This window comes from Babylonia areolata, chromosome 20 (assembly GCF_041734735.1).
Source record: "Babylonia areolata isolate BAREFJ2019XMU chromosome 20, ASM4173473v1, whole genome shotgun sequence".
NCBI classification, from domain to species: Eukaryota; Metazoa; Mollusca; class Gastropoda; order Neogastropoda; family Buccinidae; genus Babylonia; species Babylonia areolata.
Genome location: NC_134895.1, coordinates 29,077,824 through 29,105,242, shown reverse-complemented (window position 1 = coordinate 29,105,242; position 27,419 = coordinate 29,077,824). Strand labels below are relative to the sequence as shown.

Here is a 27,419-nt window from a genome sequence, read left to right as displayed (position 1 = left end):
AATATGTCATGCTATATTGGTTACAAACAAAATACTAAAAAAAATGGGTATAACAAATAGCGACATGTGCAATTTCTGTAAAAATGAAATCGACACAATTCAACACTACTTATGGCACTGTACATTTACTCAGCTCTTTTGGGGGGGACTTAGAGAATGTCTTGAAGGAAAAGTGTTTAAATTGTGCAAATGTAGAGTTGAATATAGAGTTAGTATTATTATTTTGGAACTGATGATATTACAAAAACAGATGAAATATTTGACTATATCATTCTAGTGGCGAAACATTTCATTTATAAATGCAGAATAAATAAAATCAAACCGTGGATAAAGTACTTCCTAACAGACCTAAGAAATGTATATAAAACTGAAAAATATATACACTCGATGGAAATTATGTCCATAGCATTTTCTAGAAAATGGTACCCATACATAAAAATGATTGAAGGCAACGAGGAGGAGGAAAGTCCACCACGAATGTAACGTTTGTTCTTTTATTTATTTTTATTTTCCTTTCATTTATTTACTATTTTTATGCAGTGCATATGACTTTTTTTTTCTTTTTTTTTCTCTGTATAAAAACAATCTTGTGTTGTTGTTTTCCTTATTTACAGTTTAAGTAATGCACAATAACAAATATTATTAATTACAAATATTAGTTTTGTATGTATGTCTGTTTCAGTTTTCAGTTTCAGTTTCAGTAGCTCAAGGAGGCGTCACTGCGTTCGAACAAAGCCATATACGCTACACCACATCTGCCAAGCAGATGCCTGACCAGCAGCGTAACCCAACGCGCTTAGTCAGGCCTTGAGAAAAAACAAACAAACAAACAAAAAAACAACAAAAAAACCAAAAACAAAACAAAACGGGGGAATAAATAATAGATAAGCTTGCATAAATAAATAAATAAATAATAATTATAATATAGAAAAAGGTAGTAGTAATAATATTAGTAATACTAATAAAATGATAATAATAAAACATAAATAAATAAATAAATAAAACAATGGTGATAAATAAGCGAATAAATGTAAAATATGAAGACACACATTCACACATACACCCACACATGCATAACAGAAATGCACCAAACATGCAGTTTCACATATATGAAAGCACAGTCAGATACATATAAACGTACATGAGCTCCAACACACACACACACACACACGCATTACCGTGCACCTCCTCTACCCCCCTCCTCCACACACTCATTTCTAGTCTAAGTATCGCAGCTTCCACGGCACACACACACACACACACACAAACACACACTCACAGAGATGAACACTTACTTGTACAAGCACATATGAAAGCACAGTCAAATACATATAAACGTACATGAGCTCCAACACACACACACACACACACACACACACACACACACACACATTACCTTGCACCTCCTCTACCCCCTCCTCCACACACTCATTTCTAGTCTACGTATCGCAGTTTCCACGGCACACACACACACACACACAAACACACACTCACAGAGATGAACACTTACTTGTACAAGCACACACACATACGCCCATATCTCCCACCCCCAACCCCACACACGTACATACAAAGATATATATATATATATATATATATATATATATATATATATATATATATATATACGTTCCAATATCCTGTTGCTCCCACAGTGTAGGCATGCATACACTCACATACCTCATCCTCTACCCCACCTCCCCCCGCACTCCCACCTCCCCTCACACACACACACACACACGTACACATATCTCTCCTGACACTTGTGTACACTTTCACTCTCGCGCATTCACAAACGCACTCAAAAGCACAGACCCACACATACACACAAACACACACAGCCGCCACTGACTGGCCGCAAGAGGGATGGGAAAAGATCTCTGATGCCAAGAACGTGGCGTCTAGTGTGTTGCTCGGTCTATTGTATTTGGAAAGGCCCACAGAGACTGTTCCGTTTTGAAGAAATTTGCGCAATGTTGGTTTGGAAATGATGCCGATATTTGTTTGATTTGCAAAGCATCGTGCTCTACCTTTCATGTTAGACTTGCGGCCGCTCCCTCTCTCTGCTTCTATTTCTTTGAGGCGATCGATGGTGCGATGGCCTTGTACCTGTTCTTTTTGGTATTCTTTGACTTTTCTGAGGATTTCCGATTTTCCTTGATGTAGGCCGCTCGTTGGTGTTGCGTTACCAGCAAGTCTGTCAGCTCGCTCATTTCCCTTAACACCTGCATGTCCCGGGCAGTATGACCATGTGAGTTTTTTAATCTGAAAGTTGCGCATTGCGTTATGCCACTCTGGGCTTCCCATTCCGTTTTCAATTTTCTGTATGAGGTTCATTGAGTCGGTTAGAATCATGGCATGTTGGTTTCCGGGCGTATGGATGGACGATAGCCACTGGAGGGCATGTGTCACAGCTTCAACTTCCATCGTTAGGCTGGAGGTTGTGACTTTGCAGGCAGCATTCTCTTCCCAAATTGTTTTTCCATTTTGTTTCGCAGTGAATCCCCAGCCAGACTGGTCTTTGGTGACTGAGCCATCTGTGTATATGATGATGTCCTCTTCTTTACTGTTTTCTTCTATAAGCAGCTTCACTTCCGCATCAGTTTTGCCCTCTGGCCATTCCCGACAATGTCTTCCTAGAGTGGGTGAAATGACTGTGTTGAATAGATGGTTGAGGTTTTCGGGGTTTTTCTCCCATTCTTTTGTTTCTTTCAGGTCTTGTAGTCGGCATACTAGCTGGATTGTGTCTTCTGCTTGCCCCATCCATGATCTTCCTCGTCCTAGACGGCTGCCTTTTGGTTCTTTGACTGCGTCATGCAGTGGGTTTTGAGGGTTTTCTATGCTTTGAAGTAGGTCTTGACCTGTTCTAACTTGTTTCTGGCCTGCACTGAAGGAAGGTCAAGCAGGTATCGCATGGTTTCTGTGGGCGTGTCTTTTGTTGTTCCAAGGATCAGCCTCATAGCTTCATTTTGGACTCTTTCTAATTTTAGGAGGTTGCTTTGAGACGGTGTTGTTAGCCCAAGTCCGTAGTCGATCACACTGAGGACGAGTGATTGGTATAGCAGGAAGAGGTGGCGTTGTTCAATTCCTTTGGTTGCCATTGCTTTTAAGACTGAAAGGCCCTTTTTGCATTTGAGAACAGTATTCTCCGTATGTTTTCTGAAGGTCAGCATCCTGTCGAAGTGTATTCCTAGGTAGCGTAGGCATTCAGTTTTCTCAATTTGAATTCCATCGAATGACACAGAAGGTGGTGATTTGCTCGCGGTTCTGTTGTTGAGGGTGCACAGCAACGTTTGGGCTTTCGCTGGATTGATGGAAGATCCTGTGTCTTTGCACCATTGAGCAATATTATTTAGTTGTTTCTGGACGGCTTCAGTTCTTTCCTGAGCATTTTTCGAAGTTTTGAAGACCAGGCCGTCATCCGCAAGGGTAAGCACCCGAGCAATTCCATTGTTGTTTAAGTCTGCAAGGCCCTTCGTGTAGACATTGTAGAGGACAGGAGAGAGTGGAGACCCTTGTGGCAGTCCCATGGATAGTTTAGAAGGTGCAGACATCCAATCTCCGAGGCGTAGGACGACGGTTCTTTCCTGAAGCGCTGCTGCTATCCATCTTGTCAGTGTCAAACTTACTCCATACCTTAGTAGCAGCTCCATGAGGTGCGCAAACTGGACTTTATTGTAGGCATCTTCAAGGTCAGTTGCTACTGCTAGTGTTTCTTCTTTTCTTTGAAATCCTTCATACACCTCATATGCAAAAGCAGATGCATTTTCCCATGTGGACTTGCCTGTTCTGTAACCACCTTGATTTGAAGGGAGAATGTGCCTGTGTTCAAGATCCCTTGCAAGTTTCCTGGCTATCATGCGTTCCATGAGCTTTCCAACAATGTTTTGCATGGTTAGGATCCGGTAGCCGCTTACCTGACGATGGTCCTTTCCTGGTTTTGGTATGGGTTTTAAGAAGCTGTGTGTCCAGTCCTCCGGCACCTGTCCATTGTGGAAACTGTTTTGATATAGATTGAAAAGTTTGCTTCTGTCTTCTTCTGATAGCTCCTTGATGTCTGAGTAACGAACTTTGTCTGGGCCAGGAGCCGATTCTTTCTTGCATTTAGCTATTGCCTCGTTTAGATCATCCATTGTCAAGTCATCATCAGGTCCAGTCTGCATAAGGGTTTGGTTTAACTCCTCAACATATTTCTTTTTCTCATCTAAGTTTCTTTGATCACTCTGTTGTATGAAACGTTTGAGCAAGGCAGATCCTTTTTCTTCATTTGTCTTAAGCTTGGTTCCGTCAGTGTCTACCATGTCTGGGGTTGTTGTTGTGCACGTTTTCCCTTCCATGCGACGATAAAATTGCCAGAACTCTGTCAATGTTGTGTCATAACTGAGTGCCTCGCAAAACTGTTTCCACTTGTCATTTTTGGCCTCTTGAGCAATGACTTCAAACTGTTTAGTTTTTTCTTTCATTTTTGTTTCAATATCTTGTCCGGAGATGGTTTTGTTCTTTCTTTTTGCCAAAGTTTGACAGCCGCATGTTTTTCTATCCAGGCTCTCTCTGTGTCGGTATTCCACCATGGGGGCTGAATAGTTTGCATCCTGTTCAGTGCCGTTCTTTTGTTTCTTCTGCGTCTTAATTTTTCGATGACGGTTGTCTCTTTGGTTTCATACTGAAATGGATCACGCAGTTTCATACAGGGTTTATCGGACAGTTTCTGTAGACTGAAAGCTACCGGGAGGTGGTCGCTGGTATGGAAGCGTCTCTGCATTCATTTCTGCTCTGAATTTTGGAGATGTTAGAGCGATGTCGATCACACTGTCACTGTCCCCTTGTCTTGTTCCAAGGCGAGTTGGGGATGTGGTTGTTAAAGGGCTGAGAAGAATTTCCCCTATCATTCCTTCAAGTGCGAGTCCTTGTGGGTTGGTGTTCCGCTGGTCCCATAACTTCGATCTTGCATTGAGGTCTTCACAGATAATGACCGAGTCTCCAAGTTTGTTCTCTATTTCCTCTAAAAAGGCCCAATCCTCTTTTGTTGTGCAGGTTCCTGGGTGAACGTAGGCATTGATGAGCACGATGCTTTTGTGAACTCCGTCAGGTTTTTCAAGATGCACCCCCAATAATTCACATGAGTTGCTACACCATTTCTCTAGATTTATGGTGGAAACTTTGTTTTTTAGGTTTTTGTTCAGTATGATTGCTACCCCTCTTCCTTCATTCCTTTGAAAGACTGTGAAATTCTCAAAATGTATTGGTCTGTCTGCACTTGTCCTGGTCTCTTGGAGACATAGAATGTCAAAATCATATGCCAATTTCTCAATTGTTGAGATTCTCATTCTTGCGCTGGAACAATTCCAACTGCCGATTCTAAAGAATTTCTTTGACAGCCGCTCTGCTTTTGTCATTCTGCTACCTAAGCACGATCTTTTCCCACCTCTTTTGCCACGCCTGTTTTGGGGTTTTGGGGATCTGAATTTATGTCTCGTGCTATGCAGCTGATCCCCGAGGTGCACGCGAGACAGGGTTTTGTTGGTATCCATAGAAGGGTGTTCTATGTGGTGAGGGAAAATATTCGGTCACCCTGACAGAGCCTCTTATCAGGGAAGGGCAATGGATGTCCATCTGTGTGGAGTCCGTCAGCCTGGTGTCGCCCTAAGGCCAGACTGCATACAGTTAGTGACTGTTTAACCCAACAGCCATTGTATGTCTGTATGTTTTAAATGTTACACTTGAATAAAAATATTGTCATACTCTACTTCCGATAAATCATCAAGCATATCAATTACTTGCTGCGTTGTGTACAGTTGTTTTCTCGCATGTTTTGTCCCTGATTTCTGCCCAAACGGGCCAGGTTGAGACTCTGCACACTTCAAGTGTTTACGCACCGCTCAGCCGGTGGCTGGGCATTATGTCATTTTTCTCTGCCACCGGTAAAGCGGTGGTCAGGGCTCAAAGGGTTTAATACCAATTATTTGCAAATTTTGGCTCAGGAGCTCAGGCAGAAGGGTTAAAATTGCTCAGGAACTCAGGGCTCAAAGGGTTAAGCAATAACTATGCAGTAGTTTTAAATTGCTTCTAAAATGTGCATTTATGGACCAAACTTCTTGTAGAATATATCACTGTCACCAGAATAAAACAAACTTTCTTTTTTTAAATGCTTGTGGAACACAGTCATTTTGATTACCTTTGACCTGTGTTGCTAAAAATACAAATTTTAAGCATCTTCAGTGTTTTTCACATTCTCACTGAACAAAAAATCCCAGATGTTAGGTTATGTTCACAATTTTAACTTTTATTGAAAAAGCAATCATTTTTCTTTCATCTGAAACAAAATTCACAGTACTGTGTCAAAAACTAAAAGTTCAGTGCTATGAATAATAACATAACTATATTTCCTGATTGATCACTACAAATCACGAAAGTCATGTATGCCACAACATACTTCTTGTTTTGCAGAATAAACACAAGAGTCTACACAATAGACACTAATGTAGTATCCCAAGGAAACAACAAATATAAATTATTCACAAACTACAGTAACTTTCTTTTTTTAACAAGATATTTGTTGATATTGTTGCTAAACATAGACTGACCATTATGACTTGAACAGTTGACCTATTTTAACAGTGGAAACAGTTGCTTTGGTTCTTTGGATACACATGGGTTATGAAGAGAATGTCAAAAAGAAACCAACTTGTTTTTACAAATCTAATTTCTTTAAAAAAAACAACAACATATATCTATGGGTATTAGGTATGTAAAGAATGTACAGTAAACATCATGAGGAAGAAACTGAAAGAAATGTATGGGACAAACAAACCTATACATATTATCTTAAAAAGTCATCACCCTTCCATTCTGGCTTTTCACTGGTAATAACAAACTGAATATACTTGTTTCAGAAGTCATCACTTATTGGTAGAAGAAAAACAGACAAAAAACATTCAGAAAGAAAACACCCTGCCCCTTCCCTATCATCCTTGCATTTGAGTCCCACACATATGCATGCATGACCTTACCTTCATGGAAAGTCAGAAGGCAGCTCCTGCTATCCACAAAGCATGTGGATTCCACAGTAACACACATCAGATTTTTTTTTCTTGCTTTTAACTCTGCACTCTGCATTACATTTTCTTTACAGTTCTCTCTCTCTCTCTCTCTCTCTCTCTCTCTCTCTCTCTCACTGCTTAGAGCAGAAGTAGTGAAGCAGAAGGTTTGATCTCTCTGCATCGCTGGCAAGCAGTTGGTAGGTTTGACTGTTCATGCCTTCACAGTCAGTGTGATACCAAATAAAGCATATCTCGCATTGTAGTGCCTTATCATTTTGCAGTACCTTTTTCATGCATATTCCACATTTACCAGGGTCATCATTAGCATGAGACCTGTCTGTTGTTGCAGAACATTCTGGAGTCTTGTTGGCTGCTTTAGTTTGTGATTCCGTTCCCTCCATTGCAACAACTACACCTTGTTTCTTAGGGTTTGCGAAGGGTTTGTTACCTATAGGTGCCCACTTCTTCCTTGTAATGTATTATATGACATTCGAAAATCTTTCAGCAACAACAATAATAGCAGAAGCAGCAATAGTTGGCACCGTCGGAACCACCATAACCTCAGGCAAAATATAGTAAATGTCTTACTCATCAGTTCACACACATATGGAAACTTTGCTCTGAGTACTCCAGGATAGAAATTAATGAATGAAGACACAAAAACAGTCTCTCAGAAGGGTAATCTCACTTCGAAAACTGTGCAATTTCAATGGTCGCCATCTTGAAGAAGCGGTTGGTCGAATGTACTCACACTCGCACAACTTCCAAGTTTTTTGTGTATGTTCTCTGTCCTAAAACAGAAGAAACGTTTGCCAGATTCCCTTAGTATTTGATTGCAATCAATCTCCAAGACTGTTGCTAATTTCCACAAGAAAAAAACTTGAAAATTCTGAAGAGCTCAGACCACCTCTGCCTACCCGCATGCGCATGCGCACACACCTCAATTGATGTATTGATGTATGTGTACCGATAAGCGCATAGTCCTTATATGTATATGTGTGAGTGTGTGTGTGTGTGTGTTTGCGTGTGTGTTTGCACGTGTGTGTGTGTGTGTGTTTAAATGATACAATGCATGTTAATTTGTCTTCCTTACTGACCTGCTGTTCTCTATCACATGTTCCATGTAATATGGGGTTATCTATTTGTCAGTTGATATTGTTTTAGTCTCTCTCTCTTTCTCTCTCTCTCTCTGAATCTCCCTCTGTTGTTTGTTTGTCTCACTCTCTCTCTCTCTCTCGTTCACCTTTGACATTTTTATTCTCATACTATTTTATATGTTGAATTATGCTTCCTTTGGCAATGAGCACCCCCCCACCCCCCCACCCCCATCCCCCCAACCCCCTCCCCACCCCCCTGTTATTGCTATGTGTATTTTTATTAGACGTACTGTTTTATATTCACATTAGTATAGTATTTTTAACATACACAGTGTGTGCTTATGTGTGTATAAGTGTGCATGTGCAAGAGAGAGAGAGAGAGAGAGAGAGAGAGAGAGAGAGAGTATGTGTGTGTGTTCTGTTGTTGGTGGTGGTGTTTTTTTAATTTTTTATTTTATCAATTTTTTTATGTTGATTATTAATACCATGCTTGTGCCTCTGTGTGTGTGTGTGTGTGTGTGTGTGTATGTGTGTGTGTGTGTGTGTGTGTGTGTGTGTTATTTTTACCATGCTTACATCTTTATGTAGTATGGTATTTGCATTCTATGACTTTTAAGTAGCATTGTGTAGTTCATGCAATGACATATATAATGTAGTTTTGTGTAGTGTAGACCCTGTTTCAGGGTGGGGACCTCTGTCCCCCTCTTTCTGACCTCGACACACACTCTTCTTTCTGTCCCTCTCTTCCACCAGTGCTTATCTATTATCCTCGATAATAAAGAATTTGTCTTGTCTTGTCTTGTCTTGTCTTTTTTTTCTTTCTTTTTTTTTTAACAGGAAAATGGAATGTTTAGTGAATACAATTGTATTAGAATCTACTGGAACTTTTTCATATTTACCCAGATTTGCAAGCTGTCTATCATGTCTTCAGTTAAGTCTATCTATCGTGTCTCTACAATTCTGGAATGTCTGGATGATTTTTTTCCTAAAATTTTGAAAATAAATGCATTTATTCGTGCAATGTCAATGAAATGAAAGAGAGTTTTCCACCATTTGTTTGTTGTGTAATGCATAGTATTTGTTGACTGACTGATCACTTTTGTCCACTCCACCCATATTTTCATTGTCTTTGACTAATTTTGGCTTTCTGATATTGATTTTTCTAAACTTCCCCAGAACTTTTGATCTATGATGAACAAAGCCGCATCTTTTCGCTGCTGACAGAAACAGTTTTGTTGTCTCCCCATTGCATGGAAAATATGTCCACTAGCTGCAAATATTGGTTGATGTCAGCCCTTGTTTTGACATTCTCCAGGTAGACTCCAGGTTCAAAAGGGGGTAGAGGGTTCTGTGATCCTGGATCCTCCGTGTTGTAACCTGCATTTCTATAACAAAAAACAAAAATCACTTTTTTTTTCAGCTGATAGAAATGTGCACCAAAAAATAAAGAGCACACACATACACACATACCCATAAACACATACACATTAGCTGTTGGCATTACCATGTCACACACACACACACACACACACACACACACACACACGCACACACATAAACACAACCTTGTATGTAAAGGGAAAAATGCACACACACACGCGCGCGCACACACACGCACGCACACACACACACATACACACACACAAAACCCCAAAAAACAAACTTGACACACTTTAAAACACAACCGTGTACGCAAGGGCAAAAAAGGACACACACACACACACACGCAGGCACACACACACACACACAGACTGTCATGTGAAAAATGCATAAATCATGGACACACATGATTATAACTGGCACAGCATCAATACAGTTCAAACAATTGCTCATTTTATCTTGAATTCTCATAGTGAAGCACTTACTCATCTGCAAGCAGAAACTGGGTCAGTCTGCTAGATCCAGCATGTGATGTGTCGAAGCAGAATTTGTATGTTTATATGTTATTCACTGTCAAATGATCAGTGTACACACACACACACACACAAATACATGCACACACCCACACACACATACACGCATTAGCTATTGGCATTACCATGTCTCTCACACACACACACACACACACACAACCTTGTATGCAAGAGGAAACACACACACACACATGCGCATGCATGCATGCATGCACGCACGCACGCATGCACATGCACACAGACTGTCTTGTGAAAAATTTATAAATCATGGACACACACTATTATTTTTATGTTTATACACACACACATCCACACACACACACACACACACATACACACAATTTTTTATGCAAGGGGAAACACACACACACACACACACACACGCACACACGCACACACATGCACGCAGACTGTCATGTGAAAAATGCATTAATCATGGACACACACTGTTATAACCAGCGCAGCATCAATACAGTTCATACGATTGCTTAGATTATCTTGAATTCTCATTGCGAAGCACTTGCTCGTCTGCAAGCAGAAACTGGGTCAGTCTGCTTGATCCACCATGTGATGTGTCGGAGCAGAATATTTATGTTTATATGTTATTGACTGTCAAATGATCAATAAGACACATAAAGATAAGCTGACAAATAATTTCCAGTGACCAGTTTTCATAATTTGTGTATCACAACGGTAATAATATTTTTAGTTAACTGAGATGGAATGATAAAAATCAAAAATACTTGACGAAGGGAGATAGGGTCTTCGTCTGTATCACTGTCAGACATGGCATCCTGTAGCTCTCAGGTCTCTTAATGGGAACTATCAAAGGCTTAGTTTTCCGAGAAAGAGTCGTTTGAAGTCATATTGAAGCAAAAATTTGCAAGTACTTGCAGGGTCAAATGTCAAAATTCAAGATGGCATCGGAAGCAAAAGCATGTGTCGACCTTCTCCTTTCATGTAGATTTAGGATAACAGTATTTAAAAATGATTCTTTTTTCATGAAAAATGTGTCTGTTTAGGTTTATTTTAGTGAAAGATTGCTTTTATTAACAAAAAGGTGTTTTTATGTATGATAATTTCTGAAAATTCTCCTTCAATCACCGGTGATCAAAAATCAAGGGAAAAAATGCACAGAGTTCAGCTATGGAGTGCAAGGAAGGAAAAGAGCTGCTTGAACCATGACAGAGTCATCAGCAAATCAATGTTTGTCATGTAATGGAAAGAAGAAGAAGAGAAAAAAAAAAAAGACACAGAGGAGTCAGTCATGGATTCCGATTGTAAGAAACAAGATGAACAAAGAAAAGGGAAGTGCCACAGTGCCACAGATGTGTCAGCTGTAAGGAAGCAGTGGGGGTAACAAGTTTCACCAAAAATACACTGAAAACTATCTGTACATTGTGCCCTCCATTTTGGGGAACTCACATGCTCATTGTGCTGTGTTTGCATGTTTGCTGATGTGGCTCAGAGTCGGAGTGTTCTTATCAAATTCAAAATGTTCCCACCAAATTTCCTGATTGTTCTAACAAACACTTGATAGGGATTGGCATCTCTGCATATGTTTTTTTTTGGTTTGTTTTGTTTTGTTTTATAGCCTTGAATTTTTTAATTAGGTATTTTGATGCAATATAGATAACTGGTCAAAAAAGTATGTGAGCTTACACTGCCCCATCTGTTATTGAAACTGTGTTTTTATTGAATGATCAAACTTTGTAGTGTTCTGTGGTTGAAATAGGAGATAATTGCACAAGTCTAATAGGTAATGCCAGTGAATATTACGTCAGATGCATACTAAAGAAAATGTACAAAATGAATTCAGGTTTTTGTTACTGGTCAAGATACATATTAACTTTGACCTTTTGCTTTGTTTCAGTCCCAGTGTGCTGTTCCTGTCTCAATCCATCCTGTGTAGCAGCATGTGTATACAAGTGGCTCATGAGTTGTGTCACTCCTGGTTTGGCCTTGTCATAGGACCACAGGACTGGACAGAGGAGTGGATGACAGAAGGCTTCTGCACTTACTTGGAAGACATTTTACATGCAAATGTGATGCAGGTGGGTATACTTTTGTACGCTTTGTTAGTTCACATGCTGAAGCAAATTTTGATATATTCATCATGACAAGTGATTTATTATTCATTATTTTATATGCTCAGGTTAACAGAACTGAATCTTGATCTATCAAGGGGAATGCTATTTACACTTAGGAGAAGCCTATTAGCACTTACAGGATCACTTGTTTATCTGGAGAACACATTTGAAATAATATTCTGCTTTCATGGAGAACTGAAGTACTCTTTAGAGGGCATGTGTATGGTATGAAGACTTTAAAAACAAAACAATAAAACCCTGAATGAACACTTCTGTTACAGGTTCTTTATGTCTCCAGATCTGCTTGGTCATTTTCTGAAGTCTGATGTTTGCACCCCTCATTCCCTCCCCCTTTAAGTACGCAAGGAGTCAGAGTCCTGACCAACACCTATTTCCTCACCTTCTGTTGCTCTAGCATTCCAAAGGATATTAGAGTCGGCTTCCTGCAGGTGAGCATGTCTCTGTACATGCCATCCCCTCTCCGCTGCTCCAAGTGCCAGAAATTTGGGCATGTGCAGGATCGCTGCAAGGAGGAAGAGGTGTATGCCACCTGCTCAAAGGCAGTACACCAGGGCGAGTGTGACAGTCCAGCCCTTTATGTCAATTGTGGAGGCAGTCCCCCATCTTCTTCTAAAGATTGCCCCACCTGGAAGAAAGAGAAAATTGTTGAAGCCAGCTTGCCAAAGGTCGGACCTTCATATGCAGCAGTAGCATGGTCCAAAGTCAGTGTCGCCATAAAAACGTCAACAGGAATGCAGACAGAGGCACCAGTCAAAGCAGGAAAGTCATTGGCCTCAGGTGGAGGCGCTGTATCCACCCATTCCCATCCTGCACAGCAGTCTTCAGAGGCTGCTGGGTGGGGAGGGGGGAAGCCTCTGGTGGAGGCATAGTATCTGCCTCTTGGCCCCCCCCTTGCCCTCACTCCCCACCCCCCCTCATCCTTCCCCTCGTCAGGTGGCCCCTCAGGTTGGCAAGAGTGCCCAGAAGCCTCCTCCCCCTCTAAAACCATGTAAAGGAGGGAAAGCCTGTGGGCTCGGCGGGGTCACAGTGAGCAGAGGTGGTGGAAGTCCTGGTTCAGACAGAGAAAGATATGAAAAATTCAGAGGTTAGCACAGCTGATCGTTTTCCAGTCTTATCTGACTGTGGGCCATCACAGATGGAGGAGTAGGAGGTAGAGATGGATTAAGTGCTTAGAAGCTGCTATAATTTTACCTTTACTTTTTATCACTAAAGTCCAGTTGAACATCCATGATTTTAATGGGTTTTTTTTTTCAAAAACACCAGTCGTTTTGTCAAACTTTTAAACCCTCAGTACTGGTTCTTTGGGAAATTCTGCAGAAAGATGGCAAGCTTTTAACTTTTTCAGGTTTTAATGCAATTTTTCTACCTGCTCAACCTAAGCAAGAAGGACTGACAGGAGGCATCACTCTGTTTTTACACTAGTCACTTTTATGTTGTACTGTTTCCTTAACCCTTTCGCTGCCAGGAAAATAAGATTTAAGTGAAATCTATTTGCCAGGGTTTTTTCACAAAAAACGGGTATAAATTTTCAAAAAATTCTGTGCTCTTTGTTATTGGAGAAAGACCCATAAAAGTATATATTTTCTGAAAGGGAAATGAATAAAGAATACAAAACACATGATGTTTTCCCATTTTATGCATTTTAAGTGACATGCTGTTGTTTTGAAATCAGTGTTTTGTTTTTTGTCACATTTTCAACTTGTTCATTACAAACATTAGTCTGGTAATTTGCACAAAAATATCATTTTCTGGACAAATGGATATCTGCACACACAAAATCATACTAGAACAACCACAATATAAAAAAAACTGAAAAAGAAATAGATGCATTGTGACTTCTGCAAGTGATAATATGGATGTGAGGCCACGCCCCCTCAGTCTCCACCCCCCTCCTCTTCACCCCTCTCACACCGTCACTTCATCAGACCGAGTTGGCTGAGTGCCAAGAAAATAGCTCATACGGTGCCCTGCTAAAAATTCGGTGACCTGTCGTCTGCTAGAGTTGAACAGCCTGCATCACTCACTGATAGTTGTATCTTGGCCACTCTCTTGATTGCTCCCTTTATTTTCTATCAAATCGTCCTATAAATGTTCACCACTGTCTTCTCCTTCGAATTTATGCTCCAGTTCTTTCTGAGCATCAGCTAAAGAAAGTAATCTTGGTTGATTTAGTTCGCCACGAGCGCATGTCTTGAGCACGGAGTCAGTCTGACATTTTGTTGAGCGAGCGAGGAGAAGAGCCAGGCAAAGACTGTGGCCAGTAACCCAACCAAAACGTTCAAATAAAGGACTGCCTTATGAAGCAGATGGTGTTTCTAGCTATGAATAGACTCCAGAAAGATTCCCCAAGCTAAAGCTACCAGCATTTTTGTCAACGAACTGAATGCAAAGCAGGGAAAAGTCAGAATATTTCGATGACGAGTTACCTTGTCATTGTGGCAGCGAAGCATACATGCTTGCCATGACGAGTTATCTCGTTATGCAGGCAGCCTAGGGGTTAAACACAACTTTACAGGTGGTGGAAACAAGAGTCACGCTACATAAAACAATCACTGTCTGTTCAATTTATCTTGCTCCTTCTTTTCCTGTTTTGAGGCAGGACCTCATAAAACTTGTCAACCACCTTCCACAACCTTTGTCGCTGTTGGGCGACTTGAATGGCCACTCACCACTCAGGTGTAGTGAGGTGACATCAGCCCGAGGTCAACTCCTAGAAAACATTCTCTTGGACATGGAGTTATGATGTCTAAATGACAAAACCACCTACTTATCTTCACCTTTCTTCTGGGAAGCTGTCATGTCTAGATCTGTCGGCATGTGATCCTTCATTGGTCCTGGACTATGAATGGAAAATGCATGACGATTTGCATGAAAGTGACCACTCTCCTGTCATCCTCTGTTCCACAGATGTGGAATGTGACTCTCTGCCTGACCACCTGAACTATGACAAAGGGGATTGGGGAATTTTTCATTCCAAAATAAGTGGAGCTGGAAGATGGTAGAGTCCTGCAAGGTGAAGATCCTGCAGAAACTCTGATAATTTTAGAATGTGCCAAAGCAGGAGTTTATTATCCACCTCCAAGCCTCAGATGCCAAGAATGCCCTGGTTCAGTGCTGAATGTAGGGATGCCTGAAAGTCTGGAAAAAGAGCACAAGGGAGTGTCTTTCAGAGATCAGGGGCAGACAGTGTGTGAACCCATCACCAGCTCAGGGCGAAATCAAGATTCATTTTTAAAAATTTGCAAACAACGATCCTCAAGGGATTTTTGCTCTTTGTTGACCTCCAACACACCCAAGAAAAAATTGTGGAAAGTTTTAAAGAAAATTATGGGAAAAACACCTGTCCATCCTTACACCATCTACAGCTTTCAGAGAATGATTACTGAGAAGAAGGCAGTTGCTGATTTGCTTGCCTCCACAATTGAACCAAACATTTCATCCGCATATGAATCGGCCCTGTTCCTCAAAACTAAAAGCCTGAAAGAAAAAAATGCCCTGCAACTTTTCATCTGATGATATTAAAAATGAAAACCTTCCATTTACAGTGAATTAATTAAAATCTGCCCTTTCAAACCTGCACAGATTCCTCTCCTGGACTGGACGAGATACGTTACAAACTTTTAAAACATCTTCCTGAAACCTGTCCGGAAACTCTGCTAAAAGTCTTCAGTCATATCTGGACCACAGGCTTTTTCCTGCCCTCTGGGCGGAAAGCCCTCATAATCCCTGTACCAAAACCAGGAAAAGACCTTTCTAACCCTTCAAATTACCACCCAGTTGCACTGACCTGCTGCATTTGTAAACTAATGGAGATGATAGTCAATGGTAGACTGATGTGGAAACTAGAGACCAGCAGCCTTCTGGCAAAAGAGCAGTGTGGTTTCCGCAAGCATTGGTCTACTGTTGACCATCTGGTACATCTGGAAACCACAGTTTGAAATGCTTTTTTGAACAAGCATCGTGTTGTGGCCATATGTTTTTTTTTATTTGGAGAAAGCCTGTGATACCACATGGAAATATGGCATCCTGTCTGATCTTTACAACCTCAGCTTCTGAGGACACCTCCCCCAGTTTGTCCACAATTTATTGCAAGACTGACAGTTCCAGGTGAGGGTCAGCACCACTCTGTCTGAAATTCACAAACAGGAGCTGGGTTTTCCTCAAGGGAGCATTCTGTCACTTGCTCTCTTCAGCATTAACATCAGTGACATTGTCCAGTCGGTCCAGAAAGGATTGGATAGCTCTTTGTGGATGATTTTGCCCCTCTCTGCAATCGGTAGCATGTATGCCAGCATCCAGTGATGGATCCAGCTCTGTGTAGATAAAATTCATTCAGCATTGGGCAGAGTAGAACGGTTTCACCTTTTCTTCCACGAAAACTCTTATGTATCCAATTTTATCCACTTTCACAACTTTTGAGAATTCTTTCTGGACCCTGAAATCTGTCTAGGAAAATCCACCATCCTGGCGGTAAAGGAAGCCAAGTTTCTGGGGGTCATTTTTGACCTGAAGCTAAATTTCCTCAGTCACATTAAGGGGGGACACGGCAGTGCAAAAGAGACCAAAATGATGATTTTTCATGATTTGGTTTTTTGATGGATTTTGATTCTTGAACATCTCTTCTATCGTATGCATAAGTTTTTCCACTGTAAAAATGTTTTTAACAATGAAAAAAATGCCAATAAAGATTGCTTGCTGAATCACGGAAGTGTTTATTTTGTTCAGTTACGATGCAAGTCGTCAAGTTTCTGGCCTTGACAACACACCTTGGACTTGCTTAATGATGAGTAAACCTGCAACCATGAGACTTTACATGATTGTTTTATAACATGTTATTGAAGTTTTGTCGTGAGTATGTATGAAAATATTTTCTGGGTTTTAATTCATAGCAGTTCCAATCTTTTTGCCCATTGTAAATTTTGAGGATTTCGCAATACCCAAAATTTAAAAAAATAATAAAAAATACAGTAATTGAAGAATCAACACAATCTCATGTGAAAATGAAGATAATGTCATTGTGTATCAAGTCCACATAAGAAAAAGTGTTTGCATGCACCACATGGACCACAAACTCGATTTTTTGGATACATTATTTGGTGGCCATTTTGATTTGTTTCCATAGCAACGGGTATTCACAGAAATCTAAAAACGCCTTTTTTGTGATCCACAAGTGATGATATACCTAGTAGACAAAAAAGAGAGATACTTGGAGAGAAAAAAAGTTATTTGACTGTAGTGCTGAACTTCTTCAGCCACATCAAACAGCTGAAAACCTCATGCCAAAAAGCTCTTTACACGGACTGGGGCGCTGATAAGAAAACACTCTTGCACCTCTACAGAGCCCTGGTCCGGTCCAAACTGGACTACGGATGTGTAGTCTATGGCTCAGCCAGACCATCTTATCTGAAAGTACTGGATGCTATACACCACAAAGGGTTCTGTCTCAGCTTAGGGGAGTTTCGCACTACCCCTGTGCACAGCTTCTAAGCAGAGGTGGGGGAACTGCCTCTTTCCAACTGCAGACTAAAACTGCCCCTCAACTACTATCTGAAACTTTTATGAACTGAAAAACCCTGCCTATGAATGTGTTTCCAACAACCCTTTCAGCAAGAGATTTGTTGACAGCTCAAACTGCATCCCTCTCCTGGGACTCTGAATTCAGCCACACATGGAAAATGCTGATCTGGATGTTGGAGGCATGTCACATTTTTCTAAGTTCCCTGACAGCCCTCCGTGGACCTTTAAAACACCTGAAGTATGATTCGATCTGGCCTCATACCGTAAGGACTCCACCAGTTCATTGGCCTAAGAAACCTACTTTTCTGAACTCTGCCACAAATTTTGCTCCTTTCAGAAAACCTTGACTGATGGTTAAAAGTCAGAGGAGGGTGTCGGTGCATCTGCCTTTCCTGACCAGCCCTCAGTGAAACACGTTTTGTCTGACAGCTCAGTTTAAACTGCGGAACTGGCTGCACTGGCTCTGGCATTAAAAATGGTTCTGAAAGCAAAACACAAGTGTTTTATGATCTTTTCTCCTTGTCAGCCTTGGAGGCAGTCACCTGCAGGATTCTGACACATATCAAACTGCTGGAATTTTATGAAATTTTTACACTTGTAACAAGTAAAGGGTATAATGTTGTTTTGGCCTGGGTTCCTGGCCATGTTGGCATTCGAGGTAATGAAATGGCAGACCAGCTGGCCAAGAATGCTATAAAGGAAAAATTGTCAAGATCCTATGTACCATGTACAGACATGAAGCAGAAGGTGAACACTTTCGTTAACCTCTTGACTGCGCTGTTGACGTATGGCGTACGTCATGAAATGTCGCTCAGCAATGCTGTATTGACGTGCGCCGTACGTCATGATACAACGTTCTATGTTTCGAGTCCCGCATTGCAGAAAATACAGTCTGCTAACCATTAAATTAGCTCCCTGAGAGCTCTTTATCTCCTGAGTTCCATAAGCTAAAATTATTCATTGGATTGTCATATTTATGGCGAAAGTTTTGCAAGTTTGTGCGAAGCTCAAGTTGTGTTTGCAAAGCCATGGCTGAACGCAGACAAACCCCAACACTTGCACTTGTATTGAAAGAATTCTTTCGCGATGCAAACAGTAGAGATGAAGATTGTGGACTGAATGAGACAGAACTGCGTGAAGTTGATGCTGAAGACGCTGATTTTGACAGTGGAGGGGGGTGGGAACTGGCGTTGTTTGACGAAACTGAAGACAGACAAGCTCAGCTGATTCAAGATGCAGGTGGGTATTTTCGAGGTTTGTCAGTTTATTATTTGCTCTCCGTTTGTTGCAACAATGAATATGACTGCATTGTGTGTGTTTTGAATGTGTTAGCTGTGGTAAGTGGCTTCGTCAGTCACTGACCAGTGTGTGTGTGTGTGAGAGAGTCAGTCACGTGGGTACTGTTTCTGACCATCACAGCCCAGGGGGGCGTGGCTTGCTGGCTGGCTCATTGTTGATGACAGCGTGTGTCGCTCGCCTGCAGCTTTCTGTGTGTTCGTTCCTGAGTGTGTATTGGTTTGTTGTTGTTGTTGTTGTTGTTGTTATTGTTGTTGTTGTTGTTGTGTGTGTGTGTGTGTGTGTGTGTGAGAGAGAGAGGGAGGTGGGGGGGGGGGGGAAGAGATGATGTTTATGAAACTGAAATCAGAGAATAATACACAGAACTGTATGCCTAAATTACTTTGTAAATGCAACACTTGTAGAAGTGTGTGTGTGTGCGTGTGTGTGTATGTGTGTGTGTGTGTGTGATGTGTTGTCATTTTGTTTTGTATGAGAAAGAGAAAATGAAGGGGGTGTGGCATACCATGAACCAGTTTCAGTGTGTGTGTGTTTTGGGGGTTTGGGGTGGGGGGAGGGGTAGGTATGTGTGTGTTTGTATTTCAGCTTCTGAAAACAGTCAGAAATAAAATGGTACCATTTCATGATATTTTTATATGTAAAAAAAAAACAAAAAAAAAAAACAAACAAAAAAACCCCAAACCCAACAGACTTAGTCTTTTATGCAATGTGTTTCAGGTATGCAGCATGCTGATGATCATGATGTTCATCCTGGACCATCTGGAGTTGACAACTTGCCACAAACCTACGACTGAAGACCAGCAGCAGCAAGACCAAAGGGCAGTAAACAAGCCTCCAGCAATTCTGGATTACAACAAAAACATGGGTGCCATGGACCATCATGACCAACAGCTGCAGCCCTACGATGTCACAAGGAAAACCTTGAAGTGGTACAAATAGCTGTGTGTGCATTTTCTACAAACTGCCATGCTGAATGCACACATCCTCTGCAAAAAAGCAGGCAACAGCACTACACTCCTGGACTTCAGAAGGATGTAATTAGTGCCATGATTTTTGGTGACCAAGACCTGCTAAAGATGACCACGCTGTTTGTCTTGTGTGGACGACACTTCATCCCACCTACCCCACAGAAGGCCTGGCCACAAAGGAGGTGCAGAGTCTGCTGGAAGAAAGGACAAAGAAAGGGTGTGGGGTTCTACTGCCCAGACTGCCCCAGCAAACCAGCACTGTGTCTTGAAGACTGTTTCTGCAAGTACCCCACACAGCGTTTTTACTGGCGGTAGATCCTGGGTGAGTACACCCTTTTCATTCTTTGTGTGGACTGTGTTGGAGTCTTATGCACCTGGACACTGTTGCTGAGCCTTGACAGTGTGTGTGGTTGATCACAAGTCACAAGAAAGACTGGTTGATAACCTGGTTGATATTGTAGCACCTACGTGATGGAATGACAGTCCCATTTTTTTTTTATTAATGCATTTGATGGAAATTTTCTGTCAGATTGACTCATTATTTGAACATGTGAGTATCAAAAACAAAATCTTGGTTCATTTTCCTTTCATTTGATATATACTTTTATGCACTTATCTTCAGTACTTTTTGAAATATAAGCAAATTAAAATCATTGGCGTGTTTTTCTTGTTTTTCTGAAAATTTTCTCAGCATAGGCCATAGCAAAACGTACTAGCAGTGAAGGGGTTAAGGATCTTTGGCAAGAGGAGTGGAACACCCAGATGGACAACAAGCTGTTCCAGATTCATCCAGACCTAAAACTAAAAGAGACCCTCCTATCGCTTGCAAAGAATCAAAAGGAGGAGTCTGTGCTGTGCAGACTGCGCACTGGGCACATTTTTCTTACTCATTCTTGCTTGTTAAAAGGGGAGGAGGCCCTTCAGTGTATTCCCTGTGAGGAGCCTCTCACTGTGAAACACATGCACATTGACTGCTGGGATCTTCTTGACAGACACAGGCATTACACGGTAGATTCCCAGAAGACTGTTTCATGATGTACCTCCGTGGACGCTGTTGGACTTCTTGAAAGTAGTAAATATTTTTAATCGGATTTTTTCTAATATTAATTGTAATCATAAAGCAGACAGAAACATTGTTAATACCCATATTGAGATTTTCACATTGTATTTTTTTTCTCTATTATTAAGCTTATAATACGTTACTTAATAGTAAAAAAAAAAAAAAAAAAAAAGTTCATTTACATCTTATATATTTATACTTGTATAAAATGTAACTTAACTTTATTTCCTATCTTGTGTGTGTCTGTGTATGTTGGTCACACTTAAGTGTATTTCCTCTTTCATTTAACAGAAGCAAGTGTGAGTTAGAAATGATTTTTTTTTCCTTTGTGACTTTAATTTTGAAAAAATAAGTGAAAAAATATGAATAAACAATGTGAAATCCAACACAGCTTTGGGTGGTCTATATTTTTATGTTGGGAGGTGCACATGACTTTTGCTTTGCAATTGATTTTTTGTGTGTTTTGATTTAATTGTTGTAGAAAGTGGGTGTCACAAGTGAGTCTTGAAGGCCTTGCCTCTCTTGTTATTGTATTTTTTTTTAACCTTGAAGTTGATGCTAACGTGGGGATAGCCTCAAGATGGCTTTAGTGGTCAGTGAGGCTATAAGCACCATTATTTGATTTGATTTGATTTCCCTCCCCTAAGCTCCTGTCTCTTCCCTGGACTGCTGACAAGTTGTTGTGAATTGTGAAATGAGTGATTAGATTGAAACTCTTCAAATGTTATTTCAGGGATAAATCTCAGAATTTTGAGAATCATTTATTTATGTATTTATTTTTTATTGTACAGTTGGAAAAACATCTGAAAAAGTGTTTATCTCATGACAGACAAATAAAAGCCTGAAATATTATCTATCAGACATTTATTTACTTATTGATTAAATAATCTGTTTATTTTTAGCCCATTCGTTGTCCAGCTCAGTGTTGCCTTGTGCCTTTAAGACGCCCACTGACATCCTGTATCTATTTTGATTTTTTCTTCATCAGAGTTTTGTTCAATGAACAGAAACATACTCTGAATGGTTAGTTTGATGTGTCTGAATTATAATAATACTATTTAGATAAGCATACGTCTGGTGGAAGTCCCCTTTCTTCTCGATAATGATTTGCTAACTGGACCATGTGAAGCGAGCGTGGAAAGGGGGTTTGGCTTACATGCAAAAACAGCATTAAAATGTAGCCTAGCAAAGACAATGGTCTCATTAAGTGGATTTACACAACTTTACAGGCTGTGCAAATGATTATGTACAGGAATAATGATGGTGATAGATCTCTCTTGTCTGATGAGTCATTTGACTTCGAAGATTATGACAACGACAGTGACATTCAACAACTGGTCAGTCTCATCTGCTGTTGTAGACATCAGTTTTGAGCAGATGACAGTGACCGAGATATGGGCAGGTATGTCACGTAATCTGGTGTACTTTGGGAGGGGGGGGGGGGGGAGGATTGGGGAGAATGGAGCAGTGTAAGTCAATAGGTCCTAGGCCTGTCAAAGGACATGGAAGTGGCTGCGGGTATGTGTGTCAGAGAACTGTTGTCACTGATTACTGCCGCAGTTACTGCATAGTTTCTGAGAATATGATTGACCTTTTATGTTGATAGAATCCAAGTTTTTCATTGTCAGGACAGTAATTCACTTCCATGTATGCAAGAGTTGTGGTTGTTATCACAAACATATAATCTGACAACAAGCATGCTGTTCCCAGCTGTAATCTGTTTGTTTTTGTTTTGGACGTTGTTCTGTGGCAGTGGAAATATATTTTTCGTTGCACAAAAATCATTTTCTTCACTTCTAAATGTTTGAACAGTTATCTACAAACAAACATGGAAATAGCCCATTTTCAGAATCCTCATTCATTTTCCTTCACAGAACAGATTTACTTTCTTGTAGTATCTCCGACAGTTTTTGTGCTATGATTTTTTTTATTTCCCCTGATTCCACAAAATTCCCTGGCAAGGGGAATGCACTTATTCATTTATTTATTTATTTTTTGTTTACAAAATTCTGTGGCACTGAACCGGTTGATTATTATTTTTTGTTTAGATATGGAAATGCCACACATGCTTTCATAATCCAGCACACACAAAAGTTAGTCATGCTTAACATGCCTACTCCTTTGGAATAGGTGTATTAGTTATGTAAAAATGTAAAAATTGATGACCCTTTCAGATTTATTAAAAAAGAAAAAAAGAAAAAGAAAAAAGATGGAGCACCTAAAAGTTGTAACTCAAATATTGTGCGCATACCCATACGTTAGTAAACAGTTTCGGAAGAGTTGCAGTTAAGAGAAAGCGCTTTCAAGTGAAAAGATGGCCACCTGTCACAATCAAATGTGTGGGACTGATAAAGAAGACAAGAGGGATTTTCGCAACAACTCACACCTCCTCCCCCTTTAGAAAAGAATATAATAAATATTGGCCATGTTTACAACAAGGTTTGAAGGGGGGAATCTTTAATTTGTGCATTCTCTGCAAGTGTGAATTCTTCATCAATCATGGTGGCCACATTGATAGTTTTCTTATTGTTTCAGTGATTCTATGCATGCGTGAACATGTGTAATTGTATACCAATATAGCATCACATTTCTGAGAATATAGTGTATTCCTGAAAAATGTCAGTTTGCGCATGGTTTTGGTTAGGTATGCAGGGCTCACAATAAAGAGAAACAACTCTTCAATGAGCAAATTGAAGTTTCCTGCCCTCCAGTAGAAGGTCTGAGGAATATACTATGTATGTATATTATGAAATTAAAAAAAAGAAGAGGGGGGAGGGGAAAGTCATGTTGAATGTATGCATCAGCAGACTTCATTCTTTTCTTTTCTTTCTTTTCTTTTTTTGATAGAAAGTATGTGCACCTGTTGCAGCTTGGAGATGCAACTGAAGACTTTTTGGGGTTGAGGGCTGAGCTTCACCTCCGTGTGTTGAAGGCGGAGATGGAGAACACAGATGAAAATTTGCAGAGTTTAAGGTAGTGAACTGAACTGCAGATTGTGCTGTACATTGGTCGCCCATATTTTCAGTATGTTGAGATTGGACAGTGCAAAATATGTGCTTCTTGTTTCCATTTACTCAATATCTTTGAGAGAAATTGCCATTGTTGCTTGCATATTTGATTTTGACCTGTTTCATGTGAATTTTTGATTAAAAAAACAACAACAACAAGAAGAAAAGCGCCAAGGAGAAAAGTATTCTGTGCACAGTATCCTGATTTGCTGTGCTGTATTGTATACTATTGTGCTATTTTCTGTGCTGCATTATATACACATGTACTGCATCATACATAATTATTTTACTTTGTTGATCTGCAGTATCATGTACTGTGCTATACTGTACTGTACTGTACTGTACTGTTCTGTGTTTTACTGTCCTGTTCTGTACTGTGCTGCGCTGTGCTGTGCTGTACTGCCTAATCATGTACTATAGTGTATTACCCTGTCCTATCCTCTGCTTTGTGTATTGTACTGTCCTGTGCGTAGCTGTTCTGTGCTCAGTTGTACTGTCCATGCTCAACTGCCTTATGCTTTGCTAGGCTGTCCTGTGCTTATGTGGGCTTTCCTGGCCTCTGTTGTGCTGTGCTTTCCTGTGCTAAACCGTACTGGCCTGTCCTGTGCTGTCCTGTCTAGTGTTTTGCTGTACTGAATTATTGGTATCAGGTGAACAAGACTGTGAGTCTGTGTTTTACTGCACCATTGTATTGTTGTGCTGAAGTGTGCTGTTGTCAGTAGTGAACAGTTTTGCACTGTACTTCACTGCACTGTACTGATTTGAGTGTTTTGTATAGAACTGAACTGCATTGTGCTGTACTGTGCTGCACTGTACTATGCACTACTGTACGTAATATGGTATGTTGCATTGTGGTATTCTGCACTGTACTGCTCAATGTGATTTCTTTATTTTTTTATGTATTGTTTGGTGGTGGTTCTTCCTCTATTCCTCCCTCATTCATTCTCCTAATATTTAATCCATGTATCACTTTTAATTATACTGTTACATATTGTGTGTTGTGATTTTCAATGGCAGACCCAACAGAGGGACAGGAGACCCACAGGTATCTGGTGAAGAGACGAGATTCCTTAAAAATGGAATGAATGTGGAGAAGAAGTTTATGCAGGTTCATTACTTGAAGGTATTTTTTTGGATGATACATGGGCATGCCGGTATGCATTCATGTACATAAGTGTGTGTGCGTGTGTGTATGTGTGTGTGTGTCACTGTGTGTGTGTGTGTGTGTGTGTGTGTGTGTGTGTGCATATGGATATTGTGAATTTGTGTGTGTGTGCATGGTGTGAAATAATTTTAATTGTGTGTGTGTGTTTTTGTGGTTTGTGTTTATGTAGTGGGGTGTGTGTGGTGTGTGTGTATTTGTGCATGTGTGTGTGTGTGCCCACATCTAGTCTTGAGACACAAGGAATGGATGTGTTGCTAACAGACAGCCACACACACACACAACCACACACACACAAGCTATCAAGATTTCAAAATTTGATTTTAAACTTTTGACCATTTGACTAGAAATTATATAAACTCCTTTTGAGTACAAATGTTATAGAATGCTATACATTTTTTAAGCCAAAATTTGATTTGTCTTGGTAAAATTAGAACTGAAAGTGGGTATATTCCATCGAAATAAATGTTTTAAGGATTTTAACTGCAGTTTCTCTAGGATATTAATATTTTTATATTCCCATATTCCACACCTGTACAATGAAACTGGGACAATCATTGATTGATACAAATCCAGGGTAACATGCTGGGCAAATTTTTATTTTTAGATGTTTACATTAAAGAATTTATTGCCTTTTGCGCTTGTTCATATACTGCTTCTTACCTTTGAAGAATTTTCCAATTTTGCTGAAAGTTATCCCTTAGTACTTAACCAGCTGAGTACTTGTAAGATGTTAGCAGATTTCCTGCAAAAAAAGTGTTGCCATCATGCCTATTAGACGTCCACTGACGTCCTGCATGTATTTCAATTTTTCCTTTTTCCTTCATTGGAGTTTGGTACAGTGAACATAGACTGAATGGTTAGTTTAATGTGTCTGTATTATAAACATAGTATTTAACTCCATGCAGTTTTTTCCCTTGATTTTTGATCACCTGTGATCGAAGGAGAATTTTCAGAAATTATCATACATAAAAGCAATTGTTTACTAAAATAAACCTAAACAGATGCATTTAGCATGAAAAAAAAAGTTTTATCTTAGAAAATTATTGTTCTGAATCTACACGAAAGGAGAAGGTCGCCACATGCTTTCTCTTCCAATGCCATCTTGAATTTTGACATTTGACCCAGCAAGCGCTCGTCAATTTTTCCTTCAGTATGACTTCAGATAACTCCTGGGAAAACTAAACATAGCTCTGATGAAGAGACCTGCGAGCAACAAGATGCCATATCTGACAGCGATACAGAGGAGAACCCTCCCTTCATCAATTCCAGACCATAGCAGACGACACCCTGTGTGAGTGTTTCATTTTCATCATTCCATCTCAGTTAACTAAAAATATCACTGTTGTGATACACAGATGATGAAAACTGAAACTGGTCACTAAAGATTTTTTGTTAACTTATTTTTACTGTGTCTTATTGATCATTTGATAGTCAGTAACATAACAACATATAATTCTGCTTCGACACATCACATGGTGGATCTAGCAGACTGACCCAGTTTCTGTTTGCAGCCAAGCAAGTGCTTCACTATGAGAATTCAAGGCAAACTGGGCAATTATATAAACTAGTGAAGCTGCGCTGGTTATAATTGTTTGTGTCCATGATTTATGCATTTTCACTGACAGCCTGTGTGTGTGTGTGTGTGTGTGTGTGCATGTGTGTGTGTGAGTGCTTTTTTCCCCTTGCATACAAGGTTGTGTGTGAAAGTGTGTCAAGTTTGTGTGTGTGTACTTTTTGCCTTTGCATTCATAGTTGTGTGTGTTGTGTGTGTGTGTGTGTGTGTGTGCGCACAACATAGTAATGTCGATGTGTGTGTGTGTGTGTGTGTGTGTGTGTGTGTGTGTTATGTTTTGGTGCACATTTCTATCAGCTGAAAAAAAAGTTATTTTCGCTTTTTATTTCAGGAATTCAGGTTACAACACGGAAGATCCAGGATCACAAAACCATCTCCCCCTTTTGATCCTGGAGTCTGCCTGGAGGATGTCAAAACAAGGGCTGACATCAACCAGTATTTTTGGCTATTGGACCTAAGACATAGTTTCTAATCAATGGAGAGACAACAGACAGTTTCTTTTCTGTCAGCAGTTCATTCAGTGAATAGATCCAGCTTTGTTCAACGTAGATCTATCAAAAAGTCTGGGAAAGTTTAGAAAATCAATGTCAGACAGCCACAATTAGCTAAAGACAATGAAATCATGGGTTGGGTGGACAAAAGTAATCAGTTATTCAACAAATACAATGCAT

The 27,419-nt window shown here is 40.2% G+C and overlaps 1 protein-coding gene across 4 annotated transcripts in view; it reads left to right on the top strand.

Annotated features, from left to right (window-relative positions):
* The window catches only part of LOC143295379 (aminopeptidase O-like), a 203,677-nt gene that overhangs the window by 44,786 nt on the left and 131,472 nt on the right, over window positions 1–27,419 (top strand). For all 4 annotated transcript variants that reach the window (XM_076607046.1, XM_076607047.1, XM_076607044.1 and 1 more), the window contains exons 6-8: window positions 11,924–12,104; window positions 23,872–23,975; window positions 25,028–25,133. In XM_076607046.1, coding sequence (XP_076463161.1) covers window positions 11,924–12,104; window positions 23,872–23,975; window positions 25,028–25,133 — 391 coding nt within the window. The remainder of the gene's footprint in view (window positions 1–11,923; window positions 12,105–23,871; window positions 23,976–25,027; window positions 25,134–27,419) is intronic.